The sequence below is a fragment of the Microtus oregoni genome, unplaced genomic scaffold (assembly GCF_018167655.1).
Source record: "Microtus oregoni isolate MIOR12 unplaced genomic scaffold, Mior012 000134F_ref0000037, whole genome shotgun sequence".
NCBI classification, from domain to species: Eukaryota; Metazoa; Chordata; class Mammalia; order Rodentia; family Cricetidae; genus Microtus; species Microtus oregoni.
The window spans coordinates 609,727-626,467 of record NW_024544778.1 but is presented as its reverse complement, the minus strand read 5'-3'; the positions used below and the strand labels follow the sequence as shown (position 1 = coordinate 626,467).

At 53.4% G+C, this 16,741-nt stretch overlaps 2 protein-coding genes across 5 annotated transcripts; both read left to right on the top strand.

Moving 5' to 3' along the window:
* The first annotated feature begins 7,161 nt into the window (after window positions 1–7,161).
* LOC121444571 (protein phosphatase 1 regulatory subunit 27) lies at window positions 7,162–8,199 on the top strand. The gene is made up of 3 exons (XM_041646403.1): window positions 7,162–7,351; window positions 7,449–7,599; window positions 7,903–8,199. Exons 1-3 carry the CDS (start codon window positions 7,162–7,164, stop codon window positions 8,024–8,026), a joined length of 465 nt encoding a protein of 154 aa, XP_041502337.1. The 3' UTR covers window positions 8,027–8,199.
* Window positions 8,200–8,556: 357 nt separating this feature from the next.
* Window positions 8,557–14,926, top strand: LOC121444638 (mapk-regulated corepressor-interacting protein 1). Of its 4 annotated transcripts, none has more exons than XR_005973805.1 (6): window positions 8,557–8,611; window positions 13,137–13,188; window positions 13,271–13,389; window positions 13,880–13,981; window positions 14,097–14,211; window positions 14,313–14,926. XR_005973805.1 is itself a non-coding variant. In XM_041646529.1 (6 exons), exons 2-5 carry the CDS (start codon window positions 13,181–13,183, stop codon window positions 14,159–14,161), a joined length of 294 nt encoding a protein of 97 aa, XP_041502463.1. In that variant the 5' UTR covers window positions 8,557–8,611; window positions 13,137–13,180; the 3' UTR covers window positions 14,162–14,200; window positions 14,313–14,926. The 4 variants fall into 4 exon arrangements, 2 of the variants coding, with proteins under 2 accessions (XP_041502463.1, XP_041502464.1); XM_041646529.1 differs by having other exon boundaries at window positions 14,097–14,200; XR_005973806.1 differs by lacking the exon at window positions 13,880–13,981.
* Window positions 14,927–16,741: the final 1,815 nt, after the last annotated feature.

Sequence of the window (16,741 nt, the reverse complement as noted above, 5' to 3'; positions counted from 1 at the left end):
AAAGTCTGGTAATCTGGGTGGAAGTGGCACCTATCCTTGTGCTCAGAAGGCAGAGGCAGGCAGATCTCTTGAGTTTGAGGCCAGCCTGGTCTACAGAGTGAGTTGGCAGAAACGTCTACACAGAGAAATTCTGTCTCAAAAAAAAAAAAAAAAAAAAGCGGGGGCTGGAGAGATGGCTCAGTGGTTAAGAGCATTGCCTGCTTTTCCAAAGGTCCTGAGTTCAATTCCCAGCAACCACATGGTGGCTCACAACCATCTGTAATGAGGTCTGGTGCCCTCTTCTGGCCTGCAGACATACACACAGACAGAATATTGTATACATAATAAATAAATAAATACTTAAAAAAAAAGCAATTAAAGAGACATTTCTGGGACTGGATGCAGCTCAGTTGGTAGGGTTCTTGCCTATCATGCATCAGGCTTTAGGTTTGAGGTTTGATCCACAGCGTGTCCGCTGTCCTGGCTTGCAATGTGGGGGCAGTAAGACCAGAAGTTCAAGGTCATTCTCGTCTATATCCTGAAGTGTTGGGGACCCCTGACCTACATGAAAACCTATGTTTTACCAGGATGGTGGAGCATGTTTGTAATCTTAGTGCTTAGGAAGTGTAGGCAGGAAAAACAGGAATTCCAGGTCATCCTTGTCTATACAGATTTACAGATTATGATACTTGATGCCCTCTTCTGGCCTCTCAGGGTACCCTCCCCACATAAATTAAAATGTTTCAAAAGTAAAAGCAAGAGCTAGTAAAGTTACCTACCTCCAAGCCTATCTCAAGACATTTCTGCTGGACATGGTAGTGTGTGTGTGTGCATGCGCGCTCACAATCACATGGGTAACTGGGAAACACCTTCAGGTTCTCTGCAGCAGCAGCAGTGCTCCTAACTGTTGAGTTCTCTCCAGCTTTTGACGCACTTTGAGTACTAGCGCTGGTAAGGCTGAAGCAGGAGAACTGGGGGTCAGAGACCTTAACAAAACAACCTGGGGATGGTGGTGCACATGTTTAATCCCAGCACCTAGGCAAAGGCAGGTGGATCTGTGACTTCGAGGCCAGTGTGGCTTACATAGTGAGTTCTAGGCATTGTAAGACTCTGTCTCAAAAGAAAGAAGGGGCAGGGGAGGCAAGGCGTGGTGGTGCATACCTGGAATCCTAGCACTTGAGAAGAGAAAGTAAAAAGACCATCTTCAGCTACACAAGGAGTCCAGAGACAGCCTGAGCTACATGAGATTATAAAAAAAAAATAAGTTTGGGCTGGAGAGGTTAAGAGCACTGGCTGCTCTTCCAGAGGTCCTGAGTTCAATTCCCAGCAACCACATTGTGGCTCACAGCCATCTGTAATGAGGTCTGGTGCCCTCTTCTGGTGTGCAGGCATACACACAGACAGAATATTGTATACATAATAAATAAATAAATAAATCTTTTTAAAAAATAAGTTTAACTTGAAGACTTGGTTCAACAGTCTGGAGTTCAATGGTTAAGAGCCAGAAAAATAAAAATAAATACGCACACTTAGGGCTGGAGAGATGGTTTGGCAGTTAAGAGAGCTTCTGACATCTGCACACAGACATACATGCAGACAAAACACCAGTGAACACAAAATAAATTTAAACTGGGTGGTGGTGTCATACCCCTGTAATCCCTGCACTCAGAAGGCAGAGGCAGGTGGATCTCACATGCAATGGGGATCGTGATACTGCTGAGGTTGACTTTCCCAAACTTCCCTTCTGACATGGACACCTTTGGGAGCACCATGGTGCCTGAGAGTCTCAGGACTGGAGTAGAGGCACACAGGGCAAAGGGTCACAGGACTCAGGGTGGTCACAGGGGCCCTGAGGTAATGCTGCAAGCTGCCTGAGGTCAGACAGACAGCCAGCCTCACCTGTATTTTTTTTTTTTTTTTTTTTTTGGTTTTTCGAGACAGGGTTTCTCTGTGGTTTTTGGAGCCTGTACTGGAACTAGCTCTTGTAGACTAGGCTGGTCTCGAACTCACAGAGATCCGCCTGCCTCTGCCTCCCGAGTGCTGGGATTAAAGGCGTGCGCCACCACCGCCCGGCTTTTTTTGGTTTTTCGAGACAGGGTTTCTCTGTGCTTTTGGAGCCTGTCCTGGAACTAGCTCTTGTAGACCAGGCTAGTCTCGAACTCACAGAGATCCGCCTGCCTCTGCCTCCCGAGTGCTGGGATTAAAGGTGTGCGCCACCACCGCCCGGCACCTGTATTGTTACTACACATGCACAATGCTGTATACATAATAAATAAATAAATAAATACATCTTTAAAAAAAATAAGTTTAACTTGAAGACTTGATTCTGAAGATATCCAGACCAAGACATTGTCTCAGCACCAAGGCTAGATATCCCCCTGCTGATAGCCATTGTGCCAGACCCAACTCTTGGGGTGCACTGAAAGGCTTCCTGTATGATTCTCTCCCAGGTCTAGGGGTGTGGGTCGTGGTCATTTCCTCCATGGCTGCCTTATCCCTCCATAAAAGCTCGTACAAACCCAGGGATGATCCTCGCTGGTTCGGCACACAAGCAGGGGAAGAGGACTCTGTCACCTCCTCAAGCTGGGCCAATTTCCCAGGTATCTGTATCTGTCACTCTATAGTCTTCATTCTGACTCAGCAGTTAGGGCAGTTGTCCGCTTACGCTGCCTTCACTGGCTCTTGGTGACTCATTATAGGGCTGGTTTCCAGCTGCTTCTGCTCCAGAAGTTTCAGCAGGGGCCTTCTGGCACAACGGACCGTGGTCACCTTAGAGTGGGTACTGTCATTGTGGAGTTTGACAGGGGAAGGTATAAATTTTGTCCCCAGAATGTGAGTCAAGGCTGTCATTAAGGGAATCCATGGGAGGGGCTGGAGAGACGGGTCAGTGGTTAAGAGCACTGACTGCTCTTCCAGAGGACCCGGGTTCAATTCCCAGCACCCATATGGCAGCTCACACATGTCTGGAACTCCGGTTCCAGGGTTTCTGACATCCTCACACAGACATGCATTCAGGCAAACATACCAATTAAAAAAAAAAAAAGACACAGGACTTCCAGGGAAGAAGACCAGCAGGGCTGTGAGCAGACTGTTTCCAGTCCCAACTATAAAGGTACGCTGTACACCCCTCCCTCAGACAGCCAGCGCACCACTGTCCAGCTGTGCAGAGACTTGGTCTCTGGATAAGAAGGCTCAAATTGGGCAGCCAATGTCACGCGCTCCTGAGAGGAGTGTGACTCACAGATACCTTTCCCCTTTTTGCAGAGGCAGCTGATGGAGCATTCCTGAGCCAGACTGTGCAGGGCAGCTACAGGGTGGTGTCTAAAACCTCTGTGGCTGGGATTGGTGGATTAGTCAAACAACTGGAGGCTCTTAGGGGAAGTGATGAAGATTTAGCAGACTGGGATTTCCCGGTTCCCCCAGATACCCAGAAGCCAACAGCCTGGAATTTAACAACAACAACAACAACAAAACCAAAAGCACTTCCCTAAGGGGCTTCAGACTCTGAAGTTGAATTTTTGACTGACCAATTCCGCAGCCTATGCTGGATTACCTAGCACCTCACAGCCCCTGAGTACACGTCACTGCTGGTGACATTACCAGACTTTTTTTCTTTTTCTGGTTTGGTTCAGTTTAGACTTGTGCCACCCCTTCTGGCCTTGAACTCACTATGTAGCTCAGACTGGCTATGGACTCAAGGCAAACAATCTGCCTTAGCCCTCAGAGGTTGTGTTACTATGGCAAATTTGTGTTGAACTCTTCGTTGTTGCTGTTGTTGAGACAGTGTCTGGCTGTCTCGCTAGGTAACACTTTACCCCAGAACTATGTTCCCAGCTCTGGACTTTGATAAATTGGAATTGGGTATGGTAATACAAGCCTGAAATCCCAATGCTTAGGAGCTCAGGCAAGAGGAGTTTTTTTTGTTTTGTTTTTGTTTTGAGACGGTGTTTCTCTGTGTAGTTCTAACAGTCCTGGAACTTGCTCTGTAAACCAAGCTGGCCTTGAACTCTGCCTCTGGTGTGTTGGGACTACTAAAGGTGTGTGCCATCACTGCCCTGCTGGCAAGAAGATTGAAAGTTTGAGGGCTACAAAATGCTGGAGGGCTGGATGGTGGCTCACACCTTTAATCTCAACACAGGCAGAGTCAGGTGGATCTCTGCAAGTTTGGGGACAGCCTGGTCTACAAGAGCTAGTTCCAGGAGAGGCTCTAAAGCTACAAAGAGAAACCCTGTCTTGAAAAACCAAAAAGGAAAAAGAAAAAATGTTGGAGGGAAACCTTTGAATATTTTTTTTTGAAGCTTGAACTTCCTTGTTCTGTTTCCCAAATGCAGGAAGGACAGAAATTGTCACCACTGCAGCTTTGTGTAAATGCTTTAGCCCATTCTCCAGAAAGTAGAAATTCTAAGACTACTAACCTTGTAAGTCCATACTGTCTGAAAGAATCAGGGACAGAGGCTGGTAATTCCAGGCTTTGTTCTAACATCAACCACAAGGGACTTGAACAGCCCACCGTGGCTCCTGTTGAAAGTTGAGGAATACCAGGCAAAGGCCTCAGCTCAGAACACACAATTCCCAGGAATACTGTCTGGAAGATTTGGGGGACTCCGACTCAAACAGAAATCCCAAACTCAAGAACCTCTGTGCTCCAAGTGGCCAAGGCTGCACATGCGAAGAGTGCCCGGACCTTGTCTCATTGGAGGTGTTCACTGACGGGTGGACGGGCGGGTCTGTGGGTCCTCCCTACTGCTCTGTGGGTGGCACCTTCACTCACACACTTTCTTACGATCCTCTGAGCTGGGAGCGCAGATGAAACTTTTCCACAACACACGAAGAGATAATCTTCACGTACAAGCGGTGGGGTGAGGTGGGGTGTCTATCACCCAGCTACAGCGAAAAATGTTTAATTTCCCTGCTTTAGGGAAGCAAGTTAGAAGACATGGGACCTGACTCTTCGTAAGAGGCCAGAACTGAGCCCTGGAGATGCAGAGCCACAGAACCATCCGTAACAGGTTCTCTCAGGACTGGGGTACACAGACTCAGGGAGTAGCCTCTAAGCACTGAGGGATGGTGGAAACACCCCTGCAGGCAGGGAGCTCTCATTCAGTGTGCCCTGGGCTTTACACCTAAAGGGTGTGTAACATGTTGGCTTGGTGCTGGCTGGAGAGGGGCCAGGTGATGTAAGGTCAGCTAACTACATTGCCTTCCCAGCTCCCCAGTCTGCCAAGGAGCTACCCAGTTTCGGGCCTCCCGTGACCACCTAGTAGGTTGGGTTTCCCTGCTTCATGCCCTAGCTCCCAGCACTTTTGAGGGTGAGTTTCTTAGAAATAGGGTCATTGTTAGTAAAAATGGATAGGGTGAGGTCACACTGGAGTAGGGTGTACCCTAAGTCTTTGTAAGAACGTCTATGGACGGCGTCTTTATAAGAAGAAATCCATGCCAGATATGATGGCACATGCCTATAATTCCAGCACTTTTTTTTTTTGAGGAGGCTCAGAGAGGAGAATTACAAGTTCAAGGCTGGCCAACCTGGAAAACAACCACCTTTCCTAAAGGAAAAAAATTTTTAATGGGGTCGCTCAGTGTGGTGGTGCACATCTGTAATCCCGGCACTTGGGAACTGACGGCTGGGGTGCTCAGGAGTTTGCCTGAGTCCCAGTTCTAAAGGGAGTTCTCAGCCAGTGCCTCTGTCTGGAAAACAAACAAACAAGGTGGGGTTAGTTAGGACGTGGACACAGGAATAGAAAGAAGCCGTTAGAGATGAATGGGCAAATATTTTTAGAAGCCAAAGAACACCAAGGACTGGACTGACTTCTAGAGGCTGGGAAGCCTGTAGCAGAGGCTCCCTCAGAACCTCTGGAGTCCTCCCCGGTCTCAGGCTGCCGGGCTCAGGAACCATGAGAGCAAACGCTTGTTTTTCTGTTTTGTTTTTTTGGGAGGTTTATTTTTCGAGACAGGGTTTCTTTGCATCTTTGAAACCTGTCCTGTAGCTAGCTCTGTAAACCAAGCTGGCCTTGAACTCACAGAGATCCGCCTGCCTCTGCTTCCCCAGTGCTGTGATTAAAAGGGGTGCCCTACCACCGTCCGGTGAGAGCAAACCCTTCTTTGAGAGTTGAGACCCGGGTCTGTGTGACTTGGTCACAGCAACCCCAGCCAACCATTAGCTTTCAGGGAGCCAGGGGAAGCTGTAGAGTCAGATTTTCCACAGCTTCATAACCAAGTTTCAGGGCTCCTCTGGCCCAGTGTATTCCTGCATTCCATCTACCAGGTAGTCTCATGCTCCCAAGCCAAGCACCACCTGAGACCTTGGCTGAGGCTGTTGCAAAAGCAAGACAGAGTCTGCAGGAAACTAACGTGTGGGGTCCTTCCCTTTCCTCACCTGTAATGGGCACCACCTGATCTCTTAGGAATGGACTGGATGACACCTTCAACATAGTCTCTAGGAGACTGTCCAGACCCCAAAGCAGTGTGTGCGTGCATGTGTGTGTGTGTGTGTGTGTGTGTGTGCACGCACACATGTGCAAGGCGGGTGCTTGGGACTGGTAGTGTTGGCCTGCAGGACTGAGATCCTAGCCAAGGCAGCAGCAGTTCCTGTCAGTACGATACACCCTGAAGCGGTTCTCGGAATCTTCTCTAGAAGCTACAAGGGAAGGTTAAGAGCGACATGTTGGGAAATGAACAGCGCTGAGACCTCCTAAATGACAACGGATCAATGCTTTTCAGATGGCGATAGGGCTCAGCTTCCAGCAGGTAAACAGGTAAGCCATCCTCCAAGCTTGGCTCCTCCTGATGCCCTTGAGCCCACATCCACGGCTTTTCCCGTGGGCTCTCTCCTCGTCCTTCTCCTAGCCCTCTACAAGGCACCTTCTAGGTCCAGCTGCGGACAGGGTGTAGTAGCCAGGAAGGATCTGACCCCTTTGGCCGGACATAGCAACAGGTGTGCTGAAAGATGAGCCACTAAACATGATCCTGTGCTCCGGGAGGGGGGAGCAGCTCGGTTTCAGCCCCTCGCGCCTGTAAGCATGACTGAGCAGCTTTATATAGCCCCGCAAGCCCTATATAAGCTGGAATTGAGGTTCTGTCAAGCCAGAGAGCCTACACACCGATCTGGTCTGGCTGGCATACTTCCCATTCATACCTACTGAAGTAGGGGCCCCACAGAGATAGTCCACCCCAACCCCCGGGATGCCCAGCAGAACTGCCCGCTATGCTCGCTACAGCCCCAGACAGCGGCGGCGGCGGCTGTTGGCCGATCGCAGTGTGCGTTTCCCTAATGATGTTCTCTTCTTGGACCACATCCGTCAAGGCGACCTGGAGCAGGTGGGACGCTTTATCCGGGCTCGCAAAGTCTCCTTGGACACTATCCACCCCTCAGGTGAGTACGAGTCGCCGGATTGGTCTGTCTATAAAGAGGTAGGGGAAATTCTATGCAGAGGGTTACAGCTTTGACCCTGTCTTCCCACCATGCCCAGGCCTGGCCGCTCTGCATGAAGCTGTGCTCTCTGGAAACCTGGACTGTGTAAAGTTGCTGGTCAAATATGGTGCGGACATTCACCAGCGAGATGAGACTGGCTGGACACCTCTGCATATTGCTTGCAGCGATGGGTACCCTGACATAGCCAGGTGAGACTCTGGAATAGGGCACAGAGGCTCCATCCCACTCCCTCCAGGCTTCAATTGGTCTCCAGCATGTGAACCCCCAAAGATAGCTCTGACGGTGTAGGCAGCAACTCTGAGGGATTCTGGCAGTTTCTATCCGATTGCAACATTAGAGCAAACTGGAAAATCTGGCCATAGCTTCCAAGGGGTCAGGTTTCTCCCTCCTCTGCCTGGAAAAAACAAAAACAAACAGGTGACCCCCAAATTCTAGCCTTCTGTTCCTGGGAGGGCTGAGTAGGCTTTAACCAACAGCCCTTCACACCCCAGGTATCTCATCTCTTTGGGAGCAGACAGGGATGCAGCCAACGATGATGGCGATCTGCCCTCCGACCTTATTGACCCAGACTTCAAGGACTTGGTGGAACTCTTCAAAGGAACCAGCATGGACTGAGGGACTGAGCCAGCCCTGTCCTTGGGTTTGTGCCTCCCTGGAGGAGAGGCAAGCACCTTGCCCTAGGGGCCAAGGTGTGCGCACTGAGCGTGCCAGGGAGGCAGCCAGGATGCTAGGACTTGTCGTGGGGGCACGACTTCCCCTGCCCCCAAACCCATTTTCTCTGGCCTGACTTTTTCTCCAGGCTTTACTTTTTTGTCTGTTTGTTTTTTCCTTTTTTATGATACTTTTTACTTTTTCAATAAACGTGATTTCCAAGCTGTGATGATGACTAATTAGCGCGGTCCAGTGCCAAACCATCGTCATGCACGCTGAGATGCGGCTTCGTGGCGGTGCAACGCCTCAGGGTAGAGCGGCTGGGACCCGGGCCGCCCCTGTCCCGGTCCAGCCGTCTCCTTTCTCAGACACGCGGGGAAAAACCTCCCCAACCCCGCGTTTCCGGGACGACCTCGTGCGCCTCCGACCTCGCCGTACCCCGTGCGCCGGCGATCACGTGGCCCGCGCCGTGCGCGCCTGCGCGGCGGCGTCACTTCCGGCCGGCCCACTGGCAGCGGCGGCGGCGGCGGCGGCGGCGAGGAGGGCGAGGTGAGGAGGGCGCGGCGCGGGTGGCGCGGCGGGGCGGGGCGCTGCGGGCTCCGCGGGACCTTGACCGCTCCGCCCCGCCCCGCCCTGGTGTCGCTGGGTCGCCCTGCCGGCGCGGGGAGAGACGAGGCCGGTGTCGCCGCGGGGTGCGGACGTGGCAGCAGCTCGGAGGAGCCTCTCTTGCCGGGCCTCCCGCGGGGAGACGACGCCCGCAGTCCCGGGGCAGCCTCCCCGCGGGCTCTTCCCGCTTCTGGGCCGCGCAGGCCCGGCTCTCCAACCCGCGCCCGTGTCTTTGCTCGTTACCTGCCCTGCCCACATTGCTTTTGTGCAGATGCAGTGGCTCTGCGCAAGTCCAGTCCACAAGGTGGACAGGATGGATGGTGGCCGGAAGTCCCGTGCCCCTGTTGACAAAGCAGTCCTGGTTCTGGGGCGATCGACCCTCTGGACGGTACCTTTCAGACAGAGGACAAGCTCAAGCAAAGGTCTCCAGTGAGTTAGGATCAGCTGTGAACTTGTGGCTGGGGAGTGTCTAGGGCAGAAAGGGACGCACGCACACACCACACACACACACACACACACACACACACACACACACACGACGGGGGAGGGGGGCAGCAGGAGCCAGGTCCTCCAAATGAGGGGCCTGGGAATACTGTGGTTTGCTAGTCCAGGGAAAGAAGAGGCTAACCTGACATTCTAGGTCATCATCCAGAAGCACATCTGTCACAGCACAGCGTCCCTTGCTCGTTTGGTTAGTCATTAAGTAAAGGCCTCATAATCTGTAAAGGACACAAGACATGGAAGAACGAACCAGAAAATTTGAAGCAGGGACTGATGGCACCTGTTTGTAAGCCCAGGACTTGGTGAGGTAGAGTCAGGAGGATCAGAAGTTTAAGACCAGCCGGGGCTATATGAGACCTTTTTCTAAAAGGAATGGGGAGTGGAAGGAAGAAAACAAAATTTGGATAGCAGAAATTCCAAAAGAACAATAATGGCCAGTCTTTGCACCGTTAGTTCTGGTGGGGGACTCCTGTTGTCGCTTTCTTGGGCAGCAAAGTATGTGCCACCTAGCGTCAGGTCCCTGGCATGTTGAATGCGTTTAGAAAAGTTGAAGTGGGTTTTGGATCCCCTGCAGCTTGTCCTGTCTCCCCATGTTGCCTTCTAGGAAGTCCCTGAAGGCCTTGGGTCTCTTCGAAGCTAATGGTTCTGCATAGAATAAACCCATTCAGTAAGAACTCCCTGTGGGATAGAGGACTATGAGCAGCCCCGCATGGTGTCACTGGGAAGCGGGCATTTCAGAGTGGAGAGGAACCTGTTGTAGCATGCAGACAGGAATTGAGGCAAGCTCAGGGAAAATCAGCATCCCGGCCAGCAGCTGCAGCCTTGAAGGCTTTGGGTTGGGTGGGGACTGGGAGAGCACCTGTGCTAGGTGACAGCTGCTTCATCCTCTGCAATAGGCTCTCCAGATGTCTTCTTCCTGGCTAGCTGTGATAGGAACACGGATAGTATATAAAGTTCCAAGCCCCAAGGACTGCCTTATAGTCCTCCCTTGGCAAGGGTCTGCTGTGGCGTGTCTGGTTCTCAGCCCCTGGACCTCCACCTTGTTTAAGTATGAGCTGCACCACATCTTCTGTCTCATACCCAGCGGTCTGTAGCATCCCTTTAGTTACTAGTTTCCACTGGGATGGGGCAGTATGGCTCTGTCGTGTCCATTACCCTGTTGGCTGAAGATCCAGGCTTCAGGTGGCTGTGCATTCGTTGGAGCAGGAGGACTTGGTAAACTGTCTGTGGTGACCACTTCACTTTCAGCGGGGAAGCCAAAGCCCTTGTCTGGAGGCCCCGGAGAGAAGATTAGGGAGTAGGACTTTTAAAAGGCAGCTGTGGAGAACCTGGAGGGAGAAAGAAAGACTTGGTCTGACCTTAGGTGGCACCGTGTTTATTCATGGAGAGCGCTTTGTACCTAGCAGTGCAGATGGCCAAAATGCCTGCAGAGGAAGATGGGATGTGGCCCCTTATAGAGGCAGGCGGTACTTCCATGGTCACAAGGGAAGCTGGAAGCAAGTTTACACCTGACTGCTCTGGGGGCTGTGGTATAGTAGCTGGTGACACAGGAGATGCACATGGACCGAGAGCCGTACGACAGTGCACAGCCCAAGTGGACAGAGAGCCGCACGACGGTGCACGGCCCAAGTGGACAGAGAGCCGCACAATGGAGCACAGCCCAAGTGGTTCCCCTGAGCAAGGCTGAGAAGTGTCAGGAAGCTGTGCTGCCACTTCAGTCTACAGTGGAGTCGGGAAGCTGGGGCAGCAGGGATGAGTGTGCAGGTCAGAGGAAGGCAGGGCCACAGGTAGGGATATGTCACTGAGGGTCATCACGTCTGAGATACCATCATTGTTAGTTGTGTCTTATGAGTTTCCCCCCAAAACAAAACACACACACACACACACACACAAAGCACCACCACCAACAACAAAAAACCCAAAAAGTGTGTCTACAAACACAGCAGAGCTTGGTGGTAGCACAGGCTCGTAGCCTAGCTACTCAGGATGCCGATGCAGGAGGATTGCAAGTCCATGGCCTGCTTAGTTAACAGTAAGTTCAAAGACAGCCTGGGCAAATTAGATCCTTCTCAGAAGTAAAGAAGGAAGAGTTTACACCTAAGGTATCACAGTTGCCTAGCATGCACGAGGCCCCAGAGTTATGGACTTTGATGTTCAGAATTATTGGACAACCACTTTGAAAGACACAGAGGAAAGAGGTTGTGGTTGCGCCAGACATAGTGGTAGTTTATGCCTGCAGTTCCAGCCCTGGGGGCTGAAGACAGGAGAACCAGGAGGCCATGGCTGGCCTTGACTACACGGTGATTTTGAGGCCAGCCTGGGCTTCCTGTCTTTAAACACAAACAGCAAAAAGACCCAAAAAGTGCTGTGGAGTTGATGGAATGAGGGATATGTGGCTGCAGCATCGAGACACTGGTAACAGAAGAAAAGCAGGGCCAGAAAGTACTGGGCGTGGAGCTCAGGGTGGCCTTGCCCAGCCTCTGCCCCCACTGCCATCCTAGTGGGAGCCCCAGGGTGTAGAGGCCTGGATACTACATGAATTCTTGTGCAGTAAGGTTCTTTCCCTGGCTGCTCACTCACAATGGATGCCCTTTCTTAGACCACCACCCCATTTATCTGGGCTGCTGGGCAGTGGCCTGTGATCTCAGAGACCCTGCAGTGTGCTCAAGTTTGTGGACATCCATGTGCTTCTGCAGACTCTGCCATTATTAGTCCATTGTCCCTGCTTTGGTGCTGGATCCCGACACATTCAGCCTTTTTAGAGACCCTGCTCGCTTGGTATCATGTTACTTCATTCCTCGCCAGGAAACATGCTCAGGTTTCTCTGCTTCACCAAACAGAGCCTGCTGCCAGCAGGGCTCCAGCCCAGGCAGAGGGCATTGGAGGAAATGACCACCAGAGCCCAAGGCTGCATGGGTAGGAGAGGTAGCAGAGAGTAATGGCCTGGAGGCAGGCACTACCAAGCAGCAATGACAGAAAAAGGATACTTGGTCCCTGGAACTAAAGCCGGGGTTAGCCCCAAGCACTGCCCTGCTGTGTCCTGGCTGTAACTGGAGCTCCCCAGCTCGTCTCGCTGCCCCCATCACACCTCAGAGGGCTTTCCTTGTGCTTGATGTCTGGGCTGGCAGCTTTGGGAAAGACTAAGACAGTAGAGGCGGGGAGCCAGGTTCAGGGAGAGAACAGGTTCTAGAGCTCTTACAAGAGCTGACGTGATGCTGTCGAGGTGTCCACCCATCTGAAGAGTTAATGACGGCTCACTGACCATAGAAGAGCCTTTGAGAAAGCCTGGTGTGGCATGCTTGGGACTGTCTGGGTCTCCTTCCTCTTCAGCATTTGGGGTTGCCCCATCTGGACCAAGGCCAGGCTTAGAACTAACCTTGTATGACTGGTTTTCTCGTCTTAGACTGTGTGTCCTCAGCTGGTTAATTATGAGATTCTGACCCTAAACATAGATACCCCACTCATTCGGCAGCAAAAATCCTCTGGCCTGTAAAGAGGTTGCACCCCAGGTTCCAGTCACTGGGTCAGACCAGGCCTGGCTGCTCCCTCCAGGGATGTCTTCCTCCTGGTCTGCTTTGTCTTTGTTCTCTAGTGTCCTGGGGTCACTGGTCAGATGTCCCTGAGCTAGGAAAGCTAATTTTCTCATGGTGCAGTTCCCACGGACAGCAGGGAAGCCGAGTCTTAGGCTTTGCAGAAGAATGCACTGAGTCCTAGTAGCCCTCCGGGGCAGATCTGGGGTCTGCAGACTGAAGACAGGAGTGGGTGCGAGATGGGGCTGAGCACATGGCCTCAGTGGCCTGTTGTGCCCTTTGTGTCCTGACTGACACTGACCCCATAGCTGTTCAGGATTGCTTGGATCCACTGACGACTCAAGTCTAAGGGTCCTGGTGGACTCAGGGCCGCAGAGGTGGTTCCTGTTTCTGCTGGAAGGGTGACATCTGCAGTGCTTTGGGTTTCTGTTCCACAGGCCGCAGGATTCAGCAGCCAAGCACCAGGACCAGACACCCAGCGATGACCAGGTGGGTGTTAAGTTTATGTGTGTGTGGGGGTTTGGGACCCCACCTGTCCCACTATCGCTTCTCACACTGGAGCTTCCCCCAGCTCGCCTGTCTCCAGAGTCGTCTACAACGGCAAGAGGAACAGCAGTCCCCGCTCCCCCACCAACAGCAGCGAGATCTTCACGCCGGCACACGAGGAGAATGTGCGCTTCATTTATGAAGGTTGGTGCACCGGTGCCTGTGGTCTGCTTCTGCTGCCCGCTGTGGGTCTTCCCACACCAAGAAAAGGCGTGGGCGATGGGTGGAACCAGAAGAGATGGGATCTCTGAGTCGATCCTCAGGCCTAGAAGCTTCCCTGGGAGAGTAACTAGCTGTGATCACAGTGTGCTGTGGTTGAAATTGGAGGTGGGACTGGGTGGGACCCTCTAAGGCACTTGTGTGTCCTTCTGTAGTGGAGGAGGCCATGGCACAGGAGGGACGGGCAGGAGAAGCCGATGCAGGGGCTCTGCAGGACGGGGAAACTGGTGGAGGCGGGATGGGTACCGCGGAAGGAGACAGCCGTCTGCTTGGCCCAGCGTAGGGCAGACCCTCTGCACCCGTGCTGTGGGCTGAGGGCTGCAGAGCCCTGATCACTGCCCAGCGTCGGGCAGACCCTCTGCACCCGTGCTGTGGGCTGAGGGCTGCAGGGCCCTGACCCACTGTCCTGTCGCAGCCTGGCAGGGTGTTGAACGAGACCTGCGCAGCCAGCTGTCTGGTGGAGAGCGGGGCCTAGTGGAGGAGTATGTGGAGAAGGTTCCCAACCCCAGCCTGAAGAGTGAGTGGGGGGACCTGGGGAGCCGCACTGCTGTCCTTCCCAAGGCTCCTCGGTTGGTGCCGTGGAGACCGGGTGGGGTTCTGTCCCGAGCACCAACCAGACTGTCTCCTGACAGCCTTCAAGCCCATTGACCTGAGTGACCTGAAGCGCAGGAACACGCAGGATGCCAAGAAGTCCTAGAGTGCCTGGCGCCAGTCCCCTGGCCTCCGGAAGATCAGGGTGCACTTGATGTTGGTTTCCTCTGCTCCTGGGAGGGGGGAGAGTGCTCTAGTGGGCTGTAGTCCCCAGGGCCAGCAGGATTGGTGACCAAGGCCCTTCCTTTCCTCTCCAGGGTCTCAAGTTGCCCCTGTCACTGGGGGAACAGGGGTCTGGCTATGTCAGCCCTTGTCCCTTTCCCCTGCCAGCTGCATCTTGGGTAGCACCTGGCCCTGCCTACCCAGCCCTCTCTGCTGTTACCTGCCATGCCTCGCGCCTCTCCTTCCTGGCCACCTAAGGTCAGAAAGGAAAAAAGGGACCTCTCTTCGGCTGTTGGGACCTCGAATGACCGGAAATCAGGACTGTGCAATCCCACCTGCATCCAGTGTGGCCCTTTCCGTGGAGCCTGGACGTTTGGGGAGCTCCCTCATCCCACTGTCCATCTTGCCCCTTTCTTGCCTCAGTTTCAGAGTGGAGTCAACTCTGAGCCGAGGACAGTGCTGGCTCCTGAAGGGGCCTCTGGCGACCAGACCTGGTCTCCTGGTACCTGTAGCCCTGTGGCCACAGCAGTGCCCGTGAGCAGGGGCACTGAGGCTGACCTTGAAGGAGTGGTGCTGCCAGGCCTGTCCTGGCTTTCTGGGGTGTACTGGGAGGATCACCAAGGCCCCCTTTTTTGTGCCCTCTTGAATCCAGGTGTCTGTGTTGGAGACAGAGACTGAGGGTCTGTGAATAAAGGCTGGTGGCACTGGACGTGGCTTCTTAACAGTCTGTCAGGCCCCGTGACAACCCCCCCCCCCCAGTCTGTTAAATGTAAAACCAGCTCTTTGCTTCATCCAGGCTGCCCTCCTGTGGAGCCCTGAGTGTAGTTAGCATGCTTCGGCCACCTTGAGCTGCTGGCTTGGTCTATGGGCTGTGAGGAGCATGGGCTCCTCCGCTGTCCCGGGGCAGCTGCTGGGCCCAGGAGAGGCCTGACTGCATTTGACCTCCAGTCGTGGAACCAGTCCTGGAATGCTCCTGGTCCTGAGAAGATGCCAAAGCGAAATTTATTTCAGGACCATGCTTTCCCAGAAGAGTATTCCGGGGCTTGAGTGGCCCCCAGAGACATCTCCTGGGTGTGGGTTGGGCAAGACAAGTCTCCTCAGGGAGGTGCAGGCCATACAGGCCGGTGCAGGCCATACAGGCCGGTGATAAATAGCTGTGGGAGGTGCCGAGCCACCCATGACTTGGCATTGTTAGTTCTCTGGGGCTCCGTGTCCTAGGCTGTGGGTCACCCAGTCGGCCTCCCATTGTCAGGACTGGAAGGGATCAAGCAAAGCCCTAACCTGAGAATATCCTGCCTCCTAGTGGTGTTGATTCGAGTCCAGGTGCACTTCAGAGCTGCCCGGCTTTTTCTGCAGGGGTAGTGGGCCTGGACTCCAACTGGGCTGGTGCCACACACATGACCTTCAGCTGAGCTGTCATAACCCAGCCTCTTAGTGCTCACTTCTCATGTGGTTTCCCGGGCTAAGTACCTGTCGCCACTGTCAGTCACCATGGGTTCTCTTGATGAGGTAATCCCAGTATAGAGAGCTCAGTACCAGACAGCTCTTGGACATACCTAAATGCCCCTGAAACGTACCAGAGCCTTATAACTGGGCTCCTAACAAGTGGATCAGTTCTGTATTGGCATGTGGGTTCTCCTGCCTTGTTCCCCAGTGACCCCAGCCCCCTAGGCCTGTGTGGTTTGCCTCTCTGTTCCCCAAGAATCCATGCCTCGTACTCAGTGCTAGCTGGAGTCCATTGTAAACCCTGGGAGGGCTTTCGAGGGACTTCCCAGTACGTGTGCCCACTGCACGGGGCCTCGCGTGCTGGAGGATCCCAGGTCAAAGCTGATGGGCCTCTCAGGTCAGATGGTGAGCAGGGTGGGGCACCTGCTTGGAGGACTCAGGAAGGTTTGCCATTGTTACGTGGCCCCCAAACCGCAGGGTCCCCACCTCCTACCGCCCATCCACCCTGGTACGGCCTTTGCCTCCGTCTGCCTGTGGAGAGAGGGGCCAAGGTCTGGGTATGGATGCCTGCAACGGGTCTCCCATCCACCCTGGTGTGGGCTTTGCATCCCTCTGCCTGCGGAGAGAGGGGTCAGGATCTGAGTACAGATGCCTGCAGCGGTCTCCCATCCACCCTGGTGCGGGCCCATCCTGAAGCTGCTCTGTCCCCACTGTACTTCAGTGATACTTGAAACCCTTAGCCATCCCGAGGGCTACCAGGCTTAGTAGTGGGTTGTAGAGTGATGAGTGTGCCCCTCCACCTGTGCTGTTTACAGATGACCACACGCACAGGTGTAGAGTGATGAGTGTGCCCTCCACCTGTGCTGTTTACAGATGACCACACGCACAGGTGTGGAGTGAGTGAGAGGATGAGTGTGCCCCTCCACCTGTGCTGTTTACAGAGGACCACACGCACAGGTGTAGAGTGAGTGAGAGGATGAGTGTGCCCCTCCACCTGTGCTGTTTACAGATGGCCACACGGCACAGGTGTGGAGTGAGTGAGAGGATGAGTGTGCCCTTCCACCTGTGCTGTTTACAG

Excerpts from the sequence above, each read along its gene's own strand:
- LOC121444638 (XM_041646529.1), top strand. Across the intron at positions 13,390-13,879 it reads TGTGCGCTTCATTTATGAAG|CCTGGCAGGGTGTTGAACGA; the intron begins GTTGGTGCACCG and ends GTCCTGTCGCAG. Across the intron at positions 13,982-14,096 it reads TCCCAACCCCAGCCTGAAGA|CCTTCAAGCCCATTGACCTG; the intron begins GTGAGTGGGGGG and ends GTCTCCTGACAG.
- LOC121444571 (XM_041646403.1), top strand. The coding sequence starts at position 7,162 with ATGCCCAGCAGAACTGCCCGCTATGCTCGCTACAGCCCCAGACAGCGG. Across the intron at positions 7,352-7,448 it reads GGACACTATCCACCCCTCAG|GCCTGGCCGCTCTGCATGAA; the intron begins GTGAGTACGAGT and ends CACCATGCCCAG. Across the intron at positions 7,600-7,902 it reads GGGTACCCTGACATAGCCAG|GTATCTCATCTCTTTGGGAG; the intron begins GTGAGACTCTGG and ends TTCACACCCCAG.